Source organism: Cyclopterus lumpus, chromosome 21 (assembly GCF_009769545.1).
Source record: "Cyclopterus lumpus isolate fCycLum1 chromosome 21, fCycLum1.pri, whole genome shotgun sequence".
Lineage (NCBI taxonomy): Eukaryota > Metazoa > Chordata > Actinopteri > Perciformes > Cyclopteridae > Cyclopterus > Cyclopterus lumpus.
The window spans coordinates 12,938,244-12,961,239 of NC_046986.1; the positions used below are offsets into that span (position 1 = coordinate 12,938,244).

General features: G+C 41.9%; 4 protein-coding genes across 6 annotated transcripts; 2 read left to right on the plus strand and 2 right to left on the minus strand.

Annotated features, from left to right (window-relative positions):
• The first annotated feature begins 32 nt into the window (after window positions 1-32).
• Window positions 33-2,842, plus strand: LOC117750768 (zinc finger protein 239). The gene is made up of 2 exons (XM_034562116.1): window positions 33-238; window positions 906-2,842. Exon 2 carries the CDS (start codon window positions 959-961, stop codon window positions 1,970-1,972), a length of 1,014 nt encoding a protein of 337 aa, XP_034418007.1. The 5' UTR covers window positions 33-238; window positions 906-958; the 3' UTR covers window positions 1,973-2,842.
• Window positions 506-5,604, minus strand: LOC117750584 (protein arginine N-methyltransferase 2-like). The gene is given in 9 exon segments (XM_034561849.1): window positions 506-612; window positions 1,090-1,306; window positions 1,403-1,492; window positions 1,596-1,668; window positions 3,586-3,762; window positions 3,937-4,127; window positions 5,076-5,174; window positions 5,177-5,233; window positions 5,587-5,604. Coding segments are annotated over 9 exon segments (1,029 nt in total).
• On the minus strand, window positions 5,491-8,603 carry ercc1 (excision repair cross-complementation group 1). Of its 2 annotated transcripts, XM_034561584.1 has the most exons (9): window positions 8,406-8,603; window positions 7,775-8,203; window positions 7,410-7,513; window positions 7,166-7,265; window positions 6,817-6,893; window positions 6,379-6,478; window positions 6,094-6,165; window positions 5,901-5,969; window positions 5,491-5,811 (listed from the first exon to the last, which is right to left on the minus strand). In XM_034561584.1, the coding sequence occupies exons 1-9, from the start codon at window positions 8,463-8,465 to the stop codon at window positions 5,749-5,751; spliced, it is 1,074 nt and encodes a 357-aa protein (XP_034417475.1). In that variant the 5' UTR covers window positions 8,466-8,603; the 3' UTR covers window positions 5,491-5,748. The 2 variants fall into 2 exon arrangements, 1 of the variants encoding a protein (XP_034417475.1); XR_004611803.1 differs by lacking the exon at window positions 5,491-5,811 and having other exon boundaries at window positions 6,356-6,478; window positions 8,406-8,560.
• A 1,402-nt stretch (window positions 8,604-10,005) lies between these two features.
• Window positions 10,006-21,369, plus strand: si:dkey-67c22.2 (uncharacterized protein LOC792544 homolog). Of its 2 annotated transcripts, XM_034561156.1 has the most exons (11): window positions 10,031-10,190; window positions 11,523-11,619; window positions 12,202-12,409; window positions 12,777-12,836; window positions 13,461-13,537; window positions 13,648-15,372; window positions 15,787-16,147; window positions 16,994-17,505; window positions 17,680-18,203; window positions 18,405-18,498; window positions 19,187-21,369. In XM_034561156.1, the coding sequence occupies exons 2-10, from the start codon at window positions 11,592-11,594 to the stop codon at window positions 18,477-18,479; spliced, it is 3,570 nt and encodes a 1,189-aa protein (XP_034417047.1). In that variant the 5' UTR covers window positions 10,031-10,190; window positions 11,523-11,591; the 3' UTR covers window positions 18,480-18,498; window positions 19,187-21,369. The 2 variants fall into 2 exon arrangements, with proteins under 2 accessions (XP_034417048.1, XP_034417047.1); XM_034561157.1 differs by lacking the exon at window positions 12,777-12,836 and having other exon boundaries at window positions 10,006-10,190.
• Window positions 21,370-22,996: the final 1,627 nt, after the last annotated feature.

Consider the following 22,996-nt stretch of genomic DNA (forward strand, 5'->3'; position numbering starts at 1 on the left):
AGGTTGTGCCTGTACTGACATTATCCCAGAGAAGACAGTTCCTCCTCCTCTCGCGAGAGGACGCTGCAGGCTGCAGCCAGTCGTCGCTGCGAACCCGGCAGCTTCTTGCAGGAAAACGCAGGGCATGAACAACGAAACCCTCGCTGTAATCTGGTTGTGTTGTTTGGATTGTTGAACTGCGTCTACTAAACTACTACTTTTCAGCACATGCACATTTTCTGATAAAGGAAGAAACACGGTAAGTACAATCTTTGTTTAATGGGCTCGTACTCGTGCCGAGGAGCCCAATTGTTCCGGGCCACGCCAGGCCTCCAGTTGATCTGGTTGGTGCCAGTGGCGTTCACCGAGTGGTTTTCTGGTTTGCATGTTACGATCTCCTGGTTCGGCCGGTTCAACAACCCTCGTAAACGGGACATCTTTTGTTCCACACAACACTGAACTAATAAAAATAGATTATGTAATCGACAAAGTCAATAAATCTGATAAAGAGATTACAATGTGAAGATTAAATGTGTGCCTGGCAGTTGTCTGTTTCCTCTGTGCTGCTGTGAATGCTCCAGTGCATAACTGTCATGTGGCGTCTCCAGACCAGTCTGCTTCCAGTGTGTGGGCCTAAAAAGAACTTTATTTTAGACACTCAGATTCATGAGTAGAACAACATTATGTGCAGCCTGTAACAGATACACTCAGATATTTGCATGTTACATTCTTCTGGTTCAGCCAGTTCATCAACCCTCGTAAACGGGACATCTTTTGTTCCACACAACACTGAAATAATAAAAAGAGATCATGTAATCCGCGGTTCAGCCCTCAATCTGTTGTGATTCATGCTTTGAATATTGCGTGTCTGCCCTCAGCTATGCCACTATAAAGCTTATTAACCAGTATGTGTTCATTACTTTCAGATGTGTCGAACAGTGGCAACCACTCCCCTCCCACTCTGGATGTAGATTGCACCATGTTGGATAAAACCAGTGATGAAGACCAACCGACTGGGCACTGCTCACGCTGTGGCTGCAGCCTACCACAGCCTGACTCTGATTCAACCGACTCTCCAGCCCCTCCTAATGTGGACAAAGCAGCCAGTACTTCCAAATGTCCAGCCTGCCAGGCGGGCAGCCGTCTCCCTAATGGCCGACGTCTCCCTAATGGGCGCCGCCGCCAACGCCTGGACCCTCACAGCTGCAGCCTGTGCTCCAAAACCTTCATCTCCTCCACCCACTTGACCCTTCACCTCGCCTCTCACAACAAAGAAAGGAAGTTCAAATGTAGCACCTGTGGCAAGTACTTCCATCAGGCCTCCCACCTGATGGCACACAAGATAATCCACAGCGGGGACAGGCCATTTAAATGCCCCGATTGCGGCAAGACCTTTGGACGCGCCTCGCATCTGAAGACCCACCAGCGTCTCCACACAGGTGAAAAGCCCTTCAAGTGCACCTATTGTGACAAGTCGTTCACGCAGAAGGCCGGGCTCCTGGCACATGTTCGACTACACACAGGGGAGCGGCCATACAAGTGTGAGCAGTGTGGCAAGGGCTTTCGCTCTGTGTCACTCCTGCTCTCACACAAGGCCGAGGAGTCAGCGGCCAAACCAGCGTCAGCACCGGCACTGAACCAGCCTCAGAGTGGCCCCAACAATCTGAACTGTGGCGTCTGCTGCCGTACCTTTGTACGGTCATCATACATCAGGCTGCACATACGCCTCAACAAAGGACTACGGCCTTATCACTGCAAAGTGTGCAACAAGACTTTTGTGAAGCTGGACACGTTTGTGAACCACTGTGATAAACACTTGAGGCAGAAAAGGGAAAAAAGTGTGGTAAAGGAGGTTGAAGACAAAGTTGTTAAACCTCCCCTGTTTGTTCCACTCTCCAGGGCTCCTCCTCCTGAACCCTTACCCGCTCAATCTTTAGCCTCGGAGGTCAACACACGCTCCAGAGCGAAAGCAAAGAGCAAAACAGAGCCATGACCAAGAGGAGTGTCATGTTGATGCAATAAAAGTTAGGTTCACACATGATTTGAGAACGGGTCAAAGAACAAATTTGAAACTCTCCAAAATACTGTAATGTGATTTATATCGACACATTTTCCACTTAATTTGTTTAGAATTTATAAATTTATTGTGAATGATTGATTATCTCTAAGTACAACAATGTTGTTTTTTAATGCCTATTTCAGCTCGTAAAGCTAATTGACATTTGTGACCGTAGCAATTCAGTAGTTTACATTTTCACTCAAAGCTTTGAAAATAGAAAAAATATCTCAAACCATTATATTCATGCTTAATGTTTTAAACATACAAGCCAAATGTCATGTACTGTATAGTACTCAAACAAATGACTGTCAATTTAATGCCTACATGTAAAACAATATGCAAAAAGAGTACAAATACTGATAAAAGCCTAGCGTGGAAGACTAAATGATTTATTTGGTTACACCATGAGACCATAAATCTGTTAATTTGTTGTCAGTTATCATTCATTTTCTTCTATAAAAGCTATTTTTTTCCTACTTAGCCAATGAGCATTTAAGGCAAAGTTACAGAAACACTCCACAGTTCAGTCTTTGCTTGAAACCCATGTGTTAATATGCTCTTAAGACATGGTTCACAGTATGCTGTATGTATCACCTGGGCCTGTAGTTAGATAGATATACTTTATTCATCCCCGGGGGGAAACTTCTTATGCTGCTTAACACCACAGGACTACATGTCGTTTCACATGAGCCTCACACGCCATTCAGGTCACCTCACTGACCCTAAACTCAACAGAAGATGTTTTTGGACTCTCCACATGGGGAAACTCTTTGTCCCAACCTATGGACAGAGAGGAAAATACAAGCGAGCAAATCCAAGGACACCATTTAAAAGTTAAAGGTCAAGTTAGTACTCTTGGGAGGCTGATGTATGTAAGAGTCACATCGCATGAATCGGAAATGTGAATGAGAATAAAACACTTAACCACCACTTCATGGACAAAGTCAATAAATCTGATCAAGAGATTACAATGTGAAGATTAAATGTGTGCCTGGCAGTTGTCTGTTTCCTCTGTGCTGCTGTGAATGCTCCAGTGCATAACCCTCATGTCTCCAGACCAGTCTGCTTCTAGTGTGTGGGCCTAAAGAGAACCTTAGATTCATGAGTAGAACAACATTATGTGCAGCCTGTAAGAGATACACTCAAGATATTGTTTACAAAGCCCGAAGTATTAGCATGTTTGCCACTCACAGGTTTTAATTATTTTAATTATCTGTATGGCCTGCAGACACATGAGGTTGCTGCCACATATAACTTCTATGACTAACAGGGAAAAGGACAGATATAATCTAAACACACGAAGATAACTAAGAACAATAAAAGATGTGTATGCAATAGTCATTTGATGGGTAAACAGTATATATTATAAATACCTAGCATATCTAGCCTACTTGGAACCACAGATACCAAATGTTTTAACTTCACATCTGAGATCAAGATCTTTACCAAATCTAAATTAAATGATATTCATTATAATGACCTTCTTAGTGGTAGTACAAGTGAGACTGGACAGTGTTTAGTGAGAACAGCTGACTAAAGGCCTTTACTGAAGAGGAGTTAAGTCCAGGCCACAAGGCTGCTCCCAGAAGGCCTTCTTCTCTGCATAATAGCTGTTGGCCGGACATGGCACTAGGGAGAGGGCTGCAGATGAGGGCCACATGACGCTGCCTTCTTTCAGCCAGCAGTCCCTGGCCAGCAGTACTGACTCCACCATGAACTCAAACGAGACCAGAGGAAGGAGAGACAGACACACGATGTGGTATATTCAAACCTGAATGGGACTGACTGGAAGAGCACCACGGGATCCAATAAAACGGTGATAACACGGAGTCAAAGCAAGTAGAACAAATCTTCACACAATAACTTGTATGATTAGTATTGACATTGTCAGTATTACCAGCAGGCAGTTTCCCATCCACTCAGACACCAGGACGTCCGCCTGCTCATGTAGCTCGATCTCCTCAGCTCGTCCCTGGAGCACCGTGAACACCTCCTCACAGCCGTTCTGCTTCACCAGCTGTCTGGTGTACTCTGTCATGGAGCTGGTCTCCACAGCATACAGACACACTGAGACAATGTACACGCCATGCTGTATACCATGTAGCAACACACCTTGTCCAGCAGATGGGAGTATAGGTACACAAATATTTACAGTTTACAGAGACTTGAGATTCTGACTTTCCACATTTATTGGAAATTGTGTTTTCATTTGAGATGCGCTTCAAACTACGTTTTGTATTAAGATATCAAATACCAAATGTTTTCTGATATTTTTAGGGTTTGGGGTTAAACACCCCAAACATTGGAATTATTTAACTGTTTTGCCAGGTGGGCTGAGAAATTGTTGATTCATAAAAAGGGGAAAATTCTCCAATTTTACACTTCAAGGTATATTTACAAGTCTTGGGGAGTACTACTGCATATGTGGAAAAAGTAGTATAACTGGCTACATTAGCTGCTAATAGCATAGCACACTCAAATCTCTAATAGAACCGTCGCCGGTGAAGTTGCATTGTGGGTAATGCAGGCACCAGATTTGGACATGGAGGAATTAAAAAAGACGATATCTCTGGTTCTGTTTTTTACTGTCCATCCAGCAACACCTTTATATGTGTGAACCTGTGTATGCACATGCCAGATGCAGGAAAGGAACGCTTTAATTCATTCCCTGAATGCTTTAGGTTAATATACATCTCGGGATCTGAGCCTGTCTGTAGACTCACTGCCTTGCTGACCCCTCAACTACAGCCTTGACATTGAATTCACATATCTGTTCTGGGTTTGAATGCAAGTTGGCCTTAAACACACCACCGAATAATAGTGCCTCGCAGCAACTGCATTACATTATAGGATATACATAACTTTGACGATAGAAATGGATTTCCAAACTCACGTCGGTTTCAGGTTTCTGCATGTTATAGCTACCATCCTGAAAAACATGGCTGCTGAAAATCAGTATACTAAAGCTTTGTATTGTCACCATATGCAACTTGTAAATAATTAGGCTGTGACAGTGTGTTCCTGAACAGGCTCTAACCAGTTTCCCATAAATGCCAAAATACTCTTTATCTTGCCATTGGTCCTCCCCCTCCTCCTCCTCTTCCTAAGCAGCAGCATCCTGGTGCAGGTAGCTGGCAACATAGTAACATGACCTGTGACCCCACGCAGCTCTGCCCACCACCACTCTGGTGACGGCTTGGACAAAAACAGCAGTTAGAACAAACCACCCGACCCTCAACTTCCCGGTAGACACACAAAAAAAAAATATATATATATAAATAAATAAATATATATATATATATATATATATATATATATATATATATATATATATATATATATATATATATAAATGTACATACACACAAATAAATAAATGTGACTTAAGCACCCCCTGGTTGTTCCGTGTGGTAAACAAAGTAATAAAGGATTAAGGTACACTGCACAATAAACAAATATTACAACATATTTATTTTCATTTTTTTTTAAATCAAGCAATGAACAAATTAGATCAAATATGAACTCATTACAGCATCGAATCAGCGTACAGCTCTACTAAGTCGCATTTCTTTCTTCACTTTAAGTAAATCAAGAGTATTCTTAGCATTTAATTCAGTCCTCTGAAGAGTGTGTGTGTGCGTGTCTTCGCATGCCGTTTACATTTATCAAGTTTTTTTCAGGGGCACGTCACACATCCTTGGTATGAAATTTCAGCCGTCTTTTGTCTTCGACTTGAGGAAGGGCTTATGGAGCACATCATAGAGTCGCCGTGCCTGCAAGCACAAAAAGTCAACATGGCAATTTAAGAAATGTTCCATATACTTTCTGTATATTCATATGGTGCACTTGTGTTTTCACTCACTTTTTGTGGTCCGAGGCCTGGACAGAGAACCAAGTCTTCCTTTGAGGCATTGATGATCCCTTCTACACACTGAAAAAAATCATTTCAGTATGAAAAATGTATTCAGAGTACACCATAAAATCAGTCTGTGCATATCAACTGATTGCAGGATAGCGGCAATCTGAGGAATAATTTTCGCTGTAGTGGTACTCACTGAGAAAGTGGACAGCAAGGTAATGGCATCGGTCTTGTTCACAGACTTCACAGTGGTCAGGCAATCAGTAACCTGAAAGCAAACCAATCCAATCATGCTTGCATTGTTCAAAGACTTAAAAGCACTGCACGGCTTTGGCAAAAACTCCAATTACATAACATTTTCCTTGACATTCTATGTGAGTGCATCATATTCATTTAAATTCATTTTCAAATTGTCAAAATGTTCACATTAAAAATAGCAATAACGTCACAATATTTACATTAAAAAAGGAAGTCCACACACTTTTGACAGGTAGTTTTTCTCAACTTGCTCCTTCAGCATGTCTGCCGGTTTCTTTTCGTATGACTTATACGTTTCCAGGTAACGCCCTGCCTCCTCTGGACTGTCAAATCAACATGAAGAAAATATTAGTTATGACTTTCTTTGGTTTATTATCAAGCACAATGTTCCCCATCTGTTGATCCTGGCCAGAATGAAACAACATAATAAAACAACATATTGTGAATGTTACAATTGAAGTAAAGGCATTACAAACTCATTCGAAATCCAAAGAGGCATTACATAACACATTCATCTTTTGATTGCACACTTTCTAAGGTGGATCATTATGAACATATATATATATATTTTTTTTTTAAGAGTTTCCAAATACACTCTCCTTTACATCTGTGACCTGTTAGTAACTGTTTAGTCCACTTGGCAATCTATTGAAAGTCTTACCTCCAAGCCAAGATGAGAGTGCAGTCAGCCATGATGCAGATGCGAGCCAGCTCCTTCAACGTATGATGAGGATCTTTCTGTGACGAAAAAACAATATCAGTGATTGTTTTGGGAAGTAAACAGCTGACCAGATATTCCCATGTGTGAGTCAGGAGTGTACCACAATAAGACAAACAGAAAACACAGCAGGTTAAATAAACAATCAATTAAAATACATCTCCTTTGGATCTGATAATTATCGGAATGATTGGGTCTGGACTCTACTACCTGTGAAGTTTGATAAATACAGTACTAACAACCAGAATATTGCTTTGCAGGAGTTAAAACAATGAAGCAATGTTCTACTTACCACGTCTACTTGTACCAGTAACACTCGCAGGGTAAAAGTCTTTCCAAGCAGCTTCAGACGGTCGTGGATATAATTTGGATTGAGATGGTGATATCTCAAACTTTGAACCAGGCCCCAACACAAAATTGCAGCAAAATAATACACAAGACAAAAAAAAACATGAAAAATAACATTTTGCACATCAATATATATATACATTTTTTTTTGGGACAACAGGAAATATGTGTCTGTCACAAAAACTCACCTGAGGTAGAGAGCACAAGTTGTCTGACCCAAGACATAGTCTGGTACAACATCTCCAAACTCCCAAGGGACACTCCTCACAAACTTCAGGATGGGATTCCCCCTCTGAATGAGACAACACATATGCAATTAGATACAGGTACCTACTTTTGAGAAAGCCAGCAAACAAGCTTGAAAAGAGTCCAACTATAGCCAAGCTGATAAAGAAACACGGGTAGTAGTATCAACTAACGTATTATCACGTAAACCTGGTGACTCTGAATGGGAATACGAATATGCAGAGGATGGATGAATAGATGGAGAGTGTTGGCGAGTTCCTGCTGTAGCCCAAGTCTAGAGGGACATACAGTACATGTTGATGCATACCTGTCGAGGACTGACGATAATGCTGCTCCCAGACCCCACTGGTTTTGGGCCCAGGCTTAGGATTGGATCTGACCTTTGACAGTTCCCCTCTTTCTGGTGTGTGCCAGCCACCTGCCGGTCCTCGCTCTTTTTGACCCCTCCAGATCCACCTTCACCCCCTTCAGGAAGGCCCTGAAGGGTTTCACATCCGCCTGCAGCAGAGGACCCTGAATCGGACGCACTTTGCTTCCTATTGGTCACTCCAGCACCGTCAGTGTTGAGCAGTTTGGAGGAACCCTCCAATGCAGCCGCATTGCTTTTACTCTGGACGATATATTCCGCATAGGAAAGATGCTGCTCCACGGGCTCAGAAGGAGGCTTTGCTGAAGATGAAGTAGAACCCGAGGTGTGTTGTCCTACTTTGGATGAAGGTTGAAATTGCGGCTTTGGCTGCAATACAAATATCACATGGAAATCCTGCATGAGAGTCTACATTTATTAAATTGCATCATGTAAAACCAACACTGGCGTATATTCAGACCAAAACCTTGTGTTGCAAAGTTCAAATTATGAATGTATCGTAGCAGTTGCAAGCTGGAAAGCAACGCTAGCTGAAGTAAAAAGTTAGAGGTAATTCTTGCAAAATGCCGACCGGTGTTCTTTCTTTGGCGAAAGCAGTGTCGTCCAGGTTGATGTTAAACCTCTTCTTCATGGTCGTTTAGTTGATGAGGACTTTCCAAGTAAACATAATCACCTCTTGACTTGACTCAGGCACTCGTGCCAGAGATACACCATGGATGTCTAAAGAGCTTCATCAACAACACGTTACCACTTCCGACCCGAATCCTTCAGAATAAAAGCACCGTCTCTAAAATCTTTTATTCTGCACAAATTATATTGTACTTGTATATTTTCACGTTGCCATTTGATCTGATTCTGAAATTCAGGCTATGAATAACATTTTGAGACTTCCCTTAATTTAAGTAATTACTTTCTGTCGAAAAACAATATCAGATACTACTTATTATTCATATGTTTCTAAACATGCCTGGAAGGAATATGTAACTGTTTACTGTATCTGGGCATGCCAATTGAGTGCCAAAATGACAGTACTTTAACATTACAGTTGCTACCTAACACGTTTTTTTTCAAGCTAAAACAAGAATAACACAAAAGAGTGTTATAATTCACACAGCCCTCCAAAATACAGGGTCAATTTTCTCCTCAAATAATCTAATTAACTGTTGCACAACATTATGCTGGAAAATAATTATATTGTCCATGTCTCAGCTTCAAGAACAAATTATTGAGTGAATGCTTAATACAGACATGAAAGCCATAGGCCTCCAGCAATGTGCTCAATGGCTGTACCAATCCCAAAGTGATCTTCATGAGAATGTGTTAGGTTCAAATTATGTTCAAATCGGATCACTCATGGCAAAAGCCAAAAAAGTATGCCAACTGGTTCAGAATTAATGAGACAAACAGATCAGAAAACATGGCGAGGTTGTAAACTGTCTAGGTGATCGGTTGTACTGGACAAGGTCACATCCACAGCAGAGAAAGTAAGTCACAGGGAGAATAAATATGCTTTGCTTGTGCATATCACTTTGTTATTATGTGATTCATACGCGGCAACTTTCATACCATAGCCTAATGCATGTGAGAAAGTATCAGACAGCTGCATGTTTAGAGAAATGTGACACTGAGAAGAGAAACATTTTCAACATATACAGTCTAGAATACAATTACCATACTAATGTCATTGGTTCCATCTTTGCACTACAGTTGTGTTAGTTCATTTAATAGTATTATTTTCATAGTTTTTTTAGATATATTGTGCATTTTTTATATTGAATATTGCTTTACCTAGGTGTATAAATGCTGCTGTAGCAAAAATATTTTCCCTTGCAGGATTCATAAAGTAACTATCTAACTAAGGGTTTCACATTTTTATTTGTATATATTTGAATATAGAAAATGCAGCTGAAATGAAATGTGCTTCTTCCTGGACCAGGGCATGCATAATAGCCATAACGATAATGTATGCCTTTATAAGAAAATATCAAAAGTGTATGGCATCCAAATCTGACATAGATATGCACCCATGTAGGCATACAATAGGCTCTTTTTAAATTGTTCAGCATTGCATTAAATAACAGATAGACAATGCACACCGGGACAGCTTGCTAGTTTGCTACAAAGACGTAAAATAGCTTTGCTACCACAGAGCATGTAGTTGCCTAGGAGACAATAACGCCGCCATTGAAACCGCGCAGCATGGCATTTTGGGATACTTGTCCCCATCATGGCGGATGAGGTAGTTGGCTAACGTGAGCGGTTAGCACATTCAGCGATTATTTGGTGTCACACATTGAATGACTGTAGCCATCCTGCACTTTCTACACAAGGACCGCATCCACGGGACATACACCGGGTAATTATGTGCAGGAGAACCGACAGATGTGACGAGCGAGCGGGCTTGCTTTGTTGAAACGAGTAACGGCTAAACGTCCGAGCCAGCTAGCTTAGCTTGGTGAACAGACGGGCGCGGAGCTGCGGGGCTAGCGGTAACGAGGCCGCATGTGAGACTATTACAGCTTACACGACTTGTAAAACATGCTAAACCATTTACGTTTAATGGGATACCCGGTTTATAAACCCCCCGAAGCCCTTGATGTATTAACTTAGTATTAACTAAGTTACCCAAAGATAGCTGGGTAACTTATCATTGAATGCACGTTAACGCTTGTCACGGCAGTGAAGGCCCGACTGAGAGCAGGCGTTATCTAACGTTTTAACGTGCGTTGCCGCTTGAAACTTTGTGGTCCCTCTTTTCGTATCTTTACTGGGCAGCTTTGACACGACGACACGTATTAGTTGTGTTTATTGTAACCACACGCTGTGTCGTAATTTACGGGGAACAAGCGGGCAAACTAATCGTGCTAACGCGACTTGAAATCCTAAGTAACATGTCGGCGACCTCGTCTTTGATGGCTGACGGTAGCTTTAGCATCAAATAAAGCGGCGCCCGTAACTAAATGCATGTTTTGGCTACATAAGCGCTTTAGTGACGTAACGTTAGCTATTGTTCAGTGTAAGTAAATTGTTGCAAATATTTTTTACGCCGTTTGAGTTGCTTAACTGAGATTGTGGCTTCATTGCCAATGTTTACGAGTTAACGTTACGTCGCGTTGGGTTTGTAAGACCAGTTTTATGTTAAAGATCTACGATTATAGGACGACTGTCGTTAAAGTGCAGACTTGGGGCAATCTCCTACTTTTAAATTTGTCACTACATTTTTAAACCTGGTTTTGGTGTCAAGAAATATGGACCAACTTTATTTACGAGCTTTCTTTGCGTTAGCGATCCAGTCTTAATGTAGTCTGGAAGAGGATGCAAGGTCGCACACACTTTGTTGGGTTCGGGGGTCTGGTCGTTGGGTCCTAGATGGTAATTCCATGACTCGATTGTGTCTTCACGTTTCAGTCAGTGATTTAGGCAGTTTTTTGCCTTTTTCTGCATTGTTTATTGTAGTCACAGAGGATATACAACATCAATTCAGCTTCAATTTAGGTGACTGTTTTGGCGTGGCATGTTGTGCCCAAAGTGGACCTATTCAGGCCCATGCAAAACCCTATTGCTATTCATAGTATGATGGTATTACTTGCATTTTACGGCAGCATGGATGTAAAATGCATCCTCTTGTGTTGGTGCTGCAGTCTTGTTGCTTAAGTTTCAATACATTTGTTTTTGTTTTCCTTGCCAGTGTTGAGTGAGAGAGCAGCAAGGCTGTGACATTAAGAGAGCATTTAAGGAAATCAGGGGCACCAGCACAATGGACTGTGCAGTGGATATCCCCTCAGGTGAGTAGTGGATAAAACACATACATTTTTGTAATTTCAACTTTGTCCCAATTTGATAAAAATAAAAAAAAGTTACTTCTGGATTCCTTGGATTTCAGATACACGATGTTGGTCTATCATACAAGTCGACATAAATGCTGCATTTTATTGACAGTCAGTGACGTTTTCCCCCCTAAAACAACCCTACAGCTGTATTTTTGCTGGGAGGAATAAACTACATTATCCAGGTTCACCATTTTTATAGAAAAAAAGTCACACACAATTAACTGTGTAGTTTTTCATGCCATGGCTTATCAGTATTCCATTTATATGGCAAAAATGCTTCATGCTGCATTGTCAAGTGTAAAGGCTAAACAATATCTGCCAAAGGTCTTGTGGCTATTCATCACTCTACTCTTTGTCCACCGTGACCATTTTACACAGGAACATGAATAAAATCATCAACACAAGCCTTCAGTTCAAGCAGCATTAACTTTACTCATTTAAAGTGCAGCACTAATAAAATAAATTACTCGAGGTTTTCTATATGTCATGGATTTGCCAAATACTTGTCTAATCAGAAATATTGACTCCCCGGTGCAGGTGAAGATGAGGCACCTGCGAAAGACGATATGCATGTGAAGGAAGTGAATGAGCCACCTCCCAAGAAAAACAAGAAGCACAGAAAACACAAGAGCAAAAAGAAGAAGAAAAAGAGGAAGGGGGATAAGGAGAGCAGTTCAGAGACCGGTGCTGAGTCAGATGTAGAGACACCATCAACTCCAAATCCTGTCAGGACCACCAGAGCCAGGTCAGAAGATGATTTTAATAAAATACATTGCGTAAACTAAATGTTCTGTCTGCTGGGACTTGGCAGATGTATTCTATCAACCTAAATTCAAATTGGTTAACAAATAGTTTTGTAATTAAGCACATCTTGTTTCAATGTGTTTTTCATAATTTTTGCTGTTTAGAGTTCATATTCAGTTTTTAAAATTTACTATCATTACAAAATGTGTTCTTGTTGGAGATGCACTGATTGCAATTTTCTTTGCTGATTCTGACTTTTTCACAAGTCTGACTTGTTGATTCCAAATTGCGCTGATTTTGATTTCCTTTCTAAGAACAATCATTGACAGTCAAGTTCCAGACTTACACTTTTTTTCACCATTGTCCAGGAACCTCCCCGAAAATGAATTGCTAGCCGTTAGCCTCGTTATAAACAGAACTGAACTAGGGTAAGACCCCGTACTGTCAGCAAACACACTTTGATTACTCTGATGGGAATGAATTACAATATAAGAAGTGTGTGTTAGTTGTTCCAGATGCTTTAAGGTTGATCCTCCACACCTTACTTTAGACTTGCAGTTGTGCCAAAGTGTGAGCTTTCTATCTTTACTCATCGCGACATGTGGTGTGTGTGGCTGTGAAGTTACTGTCTGTGCCCGGCAAAAATATGACACCTGGCCTGGTTTCAAAGGGCAACTAATTGATTGTGTATCTGAAATTATTATCCCAGTAATACACTGACGATACACCGTAGCGGAGGCTTTGTGGGTTTTATGTGACTGATATACAGAACACATTAAAGTAGTGTGGAATATGAGGTGTGAGAAACACTAGGAACCAATCCACATTTTGACATGTAAATGTCTTGAAAACCAAATATTGTATTATCTGGGGAGATTTGTCAGAGAAAAGCAACCAGTCCCACTGAATGGATTTTTTTAATGCCTAACAAGATTTTGTACCCTTACACAAAATTAAAAGGTTTCCTAATTGTATTTTGTTTGTATTGGGAATCTTAAGTTTGACACATAACCAAATAAAACTGCAATGTTTTCTTTTCTTGGTGTTTTTAGTGCTAGACTGGCAGCATCTGTAGGAAGTGAAGACCAAGCTGGACTGAAGGAGGAGGGAAAAAGGGATGCAATTACAGGTAGGAGACCCTCACATGCAAACATAATACATGTTTTCTTTAAAAGTAAAGTAAGCATTATTTCCTTTTAATTATTATTATTTTTGTAAAAGTACTTTGTCACTTCTCAGATCGCGCAGATACAGAGGGAGATGCAAAATCCAAAAAACACAAAAGACACGCTGCCAAGAAGAAGAAAAAGAAGAAGAAGAAAGACGAAAAGAAATCTCCATCTCGCTCCCCATCTGAAAGCAGCTCGGCTTCAGGCTCTGACTCTGAAGGTGAAGGGGGGAAAGTGGCTGCTGATGGAAAATACTCTCCAGCTGCAGCATCTGACCAACAAGAACCAGTGTCTAAACTTGTTTTAAAAAGTAAACGTGGTGATAAATCTGAATTGCTTGGAGTGAAGAAAAAGGAGATATCAGATATGGATGCGTCTCCAGCTGGAGAGAAAGGCAGCAATACCAATCAAACAGAAAAGGATATGAGATCACCCTCTGCGGGCCAGGATGAGATAATTGAAACGGCAATAGTTAAGACGGAGGGTAGTCAAGAGGGTACATTCAGCCATGCCCAGGAACTCCCTGACATCATCCCTAAACTGGAAGGTGCTACCCCAAGAGATGAGCCAGGCCTGAAAGATCAGTCCAATTCAGTTCAGAGGGCTCAGCTGATAGAGCGTGATTCTTCCAGATGCAGGTCTCCTTCCCCTCCCAAGGGCCTAGAAATGAAGAGGTCTGGTTCAAGTCATAGTCGCTCACCAACACCTAGTCCTACTCGGGAGCAGTCTGGGCAAACAGCAGCAGCAGCAGCAGCAACAAAAGAACGGTCAAGAACCCATTCCCGGTCAACCTCTAAAGAAAAACGGTCTATAACTCCTCTAAAAAATCGGCAGCTATCCCGCTCTCAGTCTCCTAGATCTAAGAGGAAGTCACTCTCCCAGTCCCCAAAAAGAGATATCTGTCAGTCCCGGTCCACCTCTCGCTCCCTCACTCCCAAGAAGAAGGTGTCAAAGTCTCCAAGGAAGTCCAAGTCTCCTAAACGTCGGAGGAGTTCATTGTCTGTTTCTCCCAAGCGACGCAGAAGTTCCCACTCTCCTAAAAGAAAGTTGTCACGATCCCCTAAACGGGGTGGCCGCAGGTCTCCCTCTCTATCTCGGTCTCCAAGGAGAAGTCAAAGGCACTCCAGGGCCCACTCACCAAGGCGAGGTGGGGCAGTTGGTAGGCGTTCAAGGTCACGTTCTGTCGCTAGAAAGCGCCGCTCCAGTTCTAGAACAAGACGTCCTGTTCGTCGCTCCAGGACACCGGCAAGACGCGCAGGAGGGAGGCGCTCCAGGAGTCGATCCGTGTCTCGGCGTAAGAGGTCACCTCCGCCCAGATCCCGCCGCTCACGTTCTCGGTCGCTCCGCAGGGGCAGGCGTACTCGGTCACGTTCTGTTGTTGTCCTTAAGCGCAACCGGCACTCCAAATCCAAGAGTCCTCGCAAACGGACCAAATCCAGAACCCCTCCCTCCGGACGGCGCTCCGGTTCCCCCGCCAGGAGAAATCGCTCTCCACCACGGTCTGGTAAACGCTCAAAATCTCGCTCGTTGTCTCTACTCCGTCAGTCAAAGTCCCACTCACCTCCACCTGTCAAGAAGAGGTCAGAATCTCCTAGGAGGAGTGAAAGAAGATCAAAGTCTAAATCCGTTTCGGCGGGCTTAAACAGATCTAGATCCAGGTCGCAGTCGAGTGATGGGCAGTCTAACAACTCCTCCCCAGCCAGATCCACATCATCCTCTCCTGTTAAAGAGGTGAAGCCTTCCACCCCTGAAGTTGAGACAGCTGTGGAAAGTGGAGGATTTTCAGCTACACCAGGTCAGGGTTTTTATTTTTCTAGTTGGGTGTAGAAGTAAATTACAAAAACTGTATTTTGTTCCTAAACCTTTTTCATCTGCTCAGTTACCAAGAGTGGCAGCCTTCTATTGGAAAAACTAAAGTGAAATTCCTATTCTCCACAAACTGGCAAATATTATTTGTAAGTCAATTTGATGAGTAACATTGACATGAGTGTAATATTACAACTCAACCGTACACATGTCAAGTTATCGTGCACCCTCCAAGATGATCAGAATTGCTGGATATTATCTTGCTCTTTTTAATAAGCAGTTAATTATTATTGATTACTTGTAGGTTTAAAGTATAGACCCCAACATGTCAGCGCTAAAATCTCCAGTAATTAGTTTTACTGTTGTAGTGAAATGACCTAACATGTCTTCACGTACCATGCAGGTGCTTGGAAACCCATGCCCGCAGCAGCCGCTGCCCCCAGCCCCCAAGCTGAGAGCTCCTCAGATACGTTGCCAGAGCAGCCTCAGGCGCTTTCTCCCAACAAGGACAAGGAAGAGAGGGAGTGTGCCGACTCATCCAATGAACAAGAGGTTTCCAGGTCCAGGTCTGGTTCCAGAGAGCCCGTCGCTGGTCCAGATCGGTCAGATCTTTCGGAAGGATCAGATGAAGAAGAGGATCCTCCCTCTCCAGTTAAGCAGCTGTCCAAGTCACCCTCACCTCCGGATGGAAGGAAACTGTCCCGCTCAATTTCTCCACCACAACGATCAACATCCAAGTCCACATCCCGAAGGAAGCCGTCAAGGTTTGTAGAGTGTGTGTGTGTGTACCCATCCCACATCCCTTTTCTCTGGGTCTTCAAATTGAACATTATGTTGCATTAGTTGTTGTAAGTAAGAAGTCGGTATTGTGCGTATGTATAATATATCGGTAGTGGTGTAACTCACCGTAGTTGATCTGTGATATGTAATGTTCCCCCTCGCGGATCGGCATGCATGTGAACTGCTGATAAATTGTGCAGTTTGACATCATAGTGTGAAATAAAGTTTTATGGTCAGTCGTTAACGGCCAATATTTATCAAAGATATGCGATCCGGAGTTTGGGATAAATATTTTCTCATCGCTGATCCCTGATGATGCTACATTATGAAAAACGGTTGCTCAAAGTCGAAAGGTGGAGAACAGCTAATGTATGTATGTTCCATTCAGTGACATTATGATGCGTTCTGGCTATGTTCAGTAAACCTTTGTATTGGACGAATATAAATTATGAATCATCATGATGTGTTAAAATGTAATCTTGTCAAATGTAGTTTTTTGGCAAGACACTTGATGAAATGGTTAATTGAAGGAGATGTTTTTACAGAAGAATGACGACCTGATAAACGGCCTAACAATAGCTCGAAGCAGCTTATGATACCTAATTAAAACAGCTAATTCCAATATTTTGCTTATCAATAAAAAATACATCTTTTATGATCTAATCATTGCGAAAAACGATCTCTATTGGCCAATATGCATCATCAATGATCGGCAATTGGTATCAGCGGAAAACAATGTGCTTCTCCATGACTTTGTAAAGTGATACGAACTGAGTTTTTATGATCCCTTGCACCCCTTTTCATCAGTCTTATCATTCACCCTTTCTCAGGTCTAAGTCTCCTGTGAGGAAAAGAGAATCTGTCTCTCCACCGGAAAGGAAGAAACGGCGGTCCAAATCTCGAACTCCTGCCCGGCGGAAGAAGTCCCGCTCCCCTGCAAGGCGGAAGAGGTCACACTCCAAGTCACGGACCAGAATCCGGCGTTCCAAGTCCCGCTCGCCAACCCGAAAGAGACGATCCCGCTCACCCAATCCTCGTGGAAGGAGGAGGTCCAAGTCCACCGACAGGAACAAGCGATCCAAGAGCCGCTCCACTGGCCGCAGAAAAAGATCAGTAGACAGAAGCAGGCGCTCGCGGTCTCGTTCTGTTGATCGCAGACGCAGGTCTAGGTCAAGGGGTCGAGGCAGGCGCCCGGTATTCCGCAGTCGTTCGTTCGATAGGCGGGACAGGTGGAAACGAGAACCCAGCCACTCTCCAGTTCTCATTCTCCGCAAACAGCGCCGCTCAGGGTCCCGAGCACGACGCAGCACCAGCAAGACTCCTCCACGCCTCACTGAACTGGGTAAATCATTTTGATAGTAACTAAGGACACATATTACATTCATGGTTTAAATTTTGTAATGAATTGTTTTTAGAGTTTTTAGACTTAAGTTTTACACTTGCTCGTATGCTTAATCTTGCCTTTCCCCCCTCTCTATGCCCTGTTGTTGCATTAACCCTCCTTCTCTTTCTTCAGATAAGGACCAGTTACTGGAGATAGCCAAAGCTAATGCTGCTGCAATGTGTGCTAAGGCGGGGGTGCCCATTCCTGAGAGTCTTCGACCGAAAGCCATCCTCCAGCTCCCTCTACCCACTCCGTCTCCTGCTCCTCTCTCCTTACCACTACCTTTACCTCTCCCAATGGGGATGGGCATGGGGATGGGCATGGGAATGGGGATGGGGATGGGGATGCCCAACATGCCCAATATGCCTAATATGGGTCAGATGGGGATGTCCAATATTCCAGGAATGCCCAGCATGTCAAACATCACCATGAGTGCCGCTATGGCAAGTATGACAGCAGCTACTATGACGGCTGCCTTGACCAACATGGGTGCCCTCGCGTCCATGCCTCCCCTTGCCCCGCTTCCTACCATCACTAACAAGCCTCCACCGTGTCTTGCTCCCCCAACGCCAACCCTCAACCTGGACCACATCGAGGAAGCAAAGAGAAAGGTCACCCAGCAAGCGAACATACACACCATAAAGGAGCTTACTGAGGTAAATGGGGAACTGTGTTAATGTGCATTTTTGTTTGAGAGGGATTATACTGGAACAATAACAATGTGCACATGTTTGATAGTAACAATGTTGAATTAAAGCATGTGGAAGAGTGAGTAATGAAGTTGTGTTTTTAAGGGTATTTTGTGCAAGATGTACCAACGCAAAGGAACTGATTGTTTGTTTTCTGTGTTTTTGTAGAAGTGTAAGATGATTGCTAATAGCAAGGAGGAGATGGCCATCGCTAAACCCCATGTCTCAGATGATGAAAGCTAAAATCGCCACGCCACTCAAGGTAATATTGACAATCTTTATTCTTCCATTTTCTTTGTTGGTCTGTGTCTTTGTTTAAATTTTTCCATTATGGATGCATGTTGTAAATAAAAGCCTATTACACACTAGGGCTCTCATTTACAGATGTAATATATCAATATTTGAGTGCAATATTTTTCAGCAACTGAATTACACACTTGTCTTTACAATACATTTTTATCCTCAACCATGTCCAATTGATCACTTATCGTTCCACGTTTGTCTGTCTTGTAAAAACATGTCATGCTTGTCATATGAAATAGTCTTTCTTTTTCCTTCATACCTTTTCCCTTTGGCTAAGCATTATTATTGTTACCCCATTTTTTTTGGTTGTCCATCCCTACATCCTTCATTGTTTATATTCCCGTTTAGTAATATGTTGTCTAGTACTGTATGTTTAATACTGCACTGTAGTATCCAGCATAAAAATGGCCTTGCCAAGTTATTTAGCTACATAGAAAAATTAGCCAAACTCACTAAACTGCAGTTCTTTTTTTTTTTTTTTTAACTTTTCTGTTGAGTCTCCCTAGCATGTGTTAACAAGGGAAATGCCATCAGCTTTCCCCTCATTGTGTTGTAGTAAAAGTCATAGTTAAAATGAAACGTAATGTTTTTCCCTGTAGATGTTAAATGGTGAACCAACTTTGACCGTTCTCTCTCTTTGTACACAGCCGCTTCCCTCAAAGGACTGAAGGAAAGCATAACAAACGCTTTACAGGAGGACCTACCTTCCCACAGTTCCCTTTGGCAGCCAGATGACCTGACTGAGCCTCATAAACCACCACCACCAAGAAGAAGAGCATCCACGTTGTCACACTCAGGCATACGGGCACCAGCCACTGCCCCACCCAGCTCCCCAGTTTGTTTCTGTCGGTGTGCGAGAGAGAGAGACTGGCAGACTGTCAACTGTGATACCACTGAGTAAACTGGACACACTGACGTGTGCACAGTTGTATGACTGTATAGTGTGTGTGTGTGTGTGTGTATGTATGTGTGTGTGTATATATATAGTGACTTTCACCACCTCAATGTTGCTGCTCATTTAAGCGGTCACTGACGAAAGAGGAAACCAACCAAACTAACAAGTGGCGCAAGTGATTTTGTAAAAGATTAGTTTCTCTAAATTTGATTTACTTTTATGCTTTCTAAAAATAATTGTTAAGTGGAGACTGCTTCCTTGTTCTTCTGTATTCCCCTTGGTTATCTTTAGTCCCCGGTTTTATAAACAAATAATGCAGACAAAGTGTTGGTAGATACTCAAAAATGTCATTTGTTGTCAAAAGCCTGGCTGCCCAGGGCGAGAGAGTGGCCACATGTGAATCCTGGAACAGGGTACCAGATTTGATTATTTTGAAGGAATGGCATATTGGCTTCAAAAAGCATTTGGCTACGACAACTAAATGTAACTAATTCAGTTAGCACTGCCCTGGGTGTTTTCGTTCCCTTTATTTTAAACGGCGCCAACCTAGTCTTGACTCTGTCATGGTCTTTCTTTTGGGCTTTGTTGGGATTTTTACCAACCTGGAAACGTGTTTGCTGTAGATTTACATGGACATTTCATCCGCTCCTCTTTTAACACCAACATGCAGTGTTGTGTGTTTAGCAGAACGCTATAATGCATAGTATAATTTAAGATTCACAAAAAGCACACCATTGGTATTTGTTGGGAATTTCCATAATGGCATTTTAGAACGAGAAGACATTTGGGCGAGTAAAAAACATTTGAAAGATCTGTTTCTATCTTTTGTCATCTGAGTTTGAGTTTGAAAGCAATGCTGGTTGATGACTGTTGTGTAGATGCCAGACGGTGGGACCGTGCCAACAGAACCTACCATAATACCCAAAACCTCAGATTCAGATCTCAACTAAGATTTGATTGGACCTTCAGCTGAATGAGTTTAGCTATTTTTGGTTATCCTGATAAAATGGATGGGTAAAAATGTAACTTCCTTTAAACTTTACACTGTAAATGGTAATTACTATTCATGTATAAGATCATTTTTAGTTCACTATTATGATACATGATAAACAATAGGTATTTAATAAAAATACGCTTTAGATATGCTTTTGCCTTTTTCTTGCTGTTTACATTATTGAAACACAATTTCTATTGTTGACTTTTATAGAGGCGCACACACAGAACATAATTCATTTTGTGCTAGGGGTGACAAATTAGTTATAGAGTTGAGTATGTAGGTTTTGTGTAGTAGACAATCAATTTCTCGGTCTCAAGATGCTTTTCTTGAAAGAACTAACCAAATTAAATGTCTGGCAGCATTGTCTTCAGGTGGCAAATAGAGAATTATTAAGATGACTGCAAACATCACAAATAAACCCAACAAGCCCTTTCCATTATTCGATTGGCGAATTTAATATCTGCTTGACTCGTAAATGTTTCTCTGGCCCAGAGTAGGTCTTCTGTGTGAGCTGCATCTTGGTAAGCGGGGTCCATGTTTCAGTGAATGCGTTTGTCCCATTGGATAACTGAAGAACAAAAATGTACTTGGTGCTTTTGGGGAAACTGGCAGGGGTGTGGTTTTTAAGGAATCTTCCACTCATAACTCTTTTCTTTGGAGGGGGAAATAAATCTGGATCCATTCTCCTTTTGTTGACCTCCCACACCCGGGGCTGTTTAACTATGGAAGATAATCTGTCACGGTTTTGCCGAACTGTACCAAAAGTGTAGTTGGGCAGTTGAATGGATTCCCTGGGGTAATCTTTAACTATTTTAATGACAGAAAAAAAGAAGAAAATGCATTTTAGGATTCTTTTTTTTTGGGAGGGGGGGGTCATTTGAATATGACATTGCCTGCTTTGTACATAAATGTGTTGATTATTAAAAACCTCAATGATCTATATGTACTTGTGTCCTGTGTTCACTTTAGTCAGGCTCGTAGTGTATCGCATCACATTTACCACTTGAACATAGGAGACAGATAAACTGTATTAAAAACCAAACCTTTTTCAGCATGATTAAAATACAGATGAATTGCTACATTGCTTCAAGCCATACGTTAGGTTATCGATCTGTGCAATCGACATTCTATGAATAGGAATTTAGTAGAAGCCTAGATCATTGATTGGACCGGACCAAATTATAATAGCTGTTTCTCACACTGAGATGACAAGGCAATTGTTAAGGAAAGGGACATTGGCCCAGTTGTGCATAGCTAAGCGGTGAGTGACCAGCCTTCACAGCAGAGGTGGAGCCCAACAGGGAAACTTGAGTGTACAATGTGTTGATTGGTTCACAAGACTGCATCCTAGTGTGTGGGCAGTTTGTGTGAGAAAGATAAACAGGTAAGTATGAGTACATGTTTTTGAAGGGGGCTCATGCCAGCAAATCATTTTTTGTGTGCTTGGATAATTAAAATGTTCCAGGCTGGAAAACACCTGCAGTTATAAAATCCTCCTACGAGTGGTGCACTTTCTCTTTGTTTGCACTGGTATGAAGAGGTCAGAGACAATCTCTATCAACAGAATGGGCCTTTAAACACTATTATGTAAAGCTCTAACAGATAGTGAAGGAACAGTGGTAAGGTAAGTTAAGTATAAGGGCTTTAAAGACTTTATTTTCAGTTTGGAAGTTGTCTGATTTTCTCCGATAACGAAGAGGAGCGACCCAGGGCGGTCTTCATGAAGAAAGCTTAAAATGCTTTAATCTGTGGATTTGCACACTGACTTGGATAAAAAGTTTCCAAACCTCCAGAGTTAGAGTTTCCGCCTGAGTCTTCATCATAGGGTTTGAAATACTAACCACGGAGATGAAAAATACAATCATTATCATAGTCATGGATTCAGGGCGAAACCGTTGTTCCTCTTCAAATGAGGCAAACACCAAAGAAAAGGAACACAATAGGCCGGAGTCCTTTTTGTATCTTACATTTGTTTCAAGAGCTTGCTTGCTTTGATGTCAATTAACAGTTAAACATTCTGCTGTTGAAACCAGGATAAGATTCCATTTAGTGCCTTTTTGCACTTATGTTTGAACGATTTTGGATTTATCATTATGTAATATTAATAGGAGAATGCATGTTTTCCTGCATGTCTCCTGCTGTAAATGTTATCTTGTACTGTGGTATTATAGTAATATAGAGACAAGTAAGGGGCTGTATATGTTAGTGGGGTGGGGAGGGGGCTTGTATATAGAGTCAATTAAAGTGAAAGAAGTTGAGAAATGTGCCCTCATTTTGATCTAACTATTTGACTTTCTTCATCTATGAAATATAAATCCAGGATGAGGAAAAATTGAGAGACCTTCACTGCTCTCTGTACACAAAAAAACCAACAGCAACCAATGTCTTAATTAGAAATGCAGAGCCGGCATTTTAATTCCACTCTCAGTTTCCAATATTATTTTCTTAATTACTACGTTCGGGTCAGTAATCTGCATCAACTGCAATCTCGGAAAGAGTAACTGTGAACGCATTCTTATCAGCCAATTATCCTCATTTAATGTGTGTTATATTACATCAGTAATT

What these genes read in the sequence shown, in the direction of transcription:
- LOC117750768 (XM_034562116.1), top strand. Translation starts at nt 959, where the DNA reads ATGTTGGATAAAACCAGTGATGAAGACCAACCGACTGGGCACTGCTCA.
- ercc1 (XM_034561584.1), bottom strand. Translation starts at nt 8,465, where the DNA reads ATGAAGAAGAGGTTTAACATCAACCTGGACGACACTGCTTTCGCCAAA. An exon ending in TTATCGTCAGTCCTCGACAG is followed by an intron (nt 7,514 to 7,774) that starts GTATGCATCAAC and finishes TGTCTCATTCAG; the next exon opens with AGGGGGAATCCCATCCTGAA. An exon ending in ACTCTCATCTTGGCTTGGAG is followed by an intron (nt 6,479 to 6,816) that starts GTAAGACTTTCA and finishes TTGATTTGACAG; the next exon opens with TCCAGAGGAGGCAGGGCGTT.
- si:dkey-67c22.2 (XM_034561156.1), top strand. Translation starts at nt 11,592, where the DNA reads ATGGACTGTGCAGTGGATATCCCCTCAG. An exon ending in AGGATTTTCAGCTACACCAG is followed by an intron (nt 15,373 to 15,786) that starts GTCAGGGTTTTT and finishes CGTACCATGCAG; the next exon opens with GTGCTTGGAAACCCATGCCC. An exon ending in TCCACGCCTCACTGAACTGG is followed by an intron (nt 17,506 to 17,679) that starts GTAAATCATTTT and finishes CTCTTTCTTCAG; the next exon opens with ATAAGGACCAGTTACTGGAG.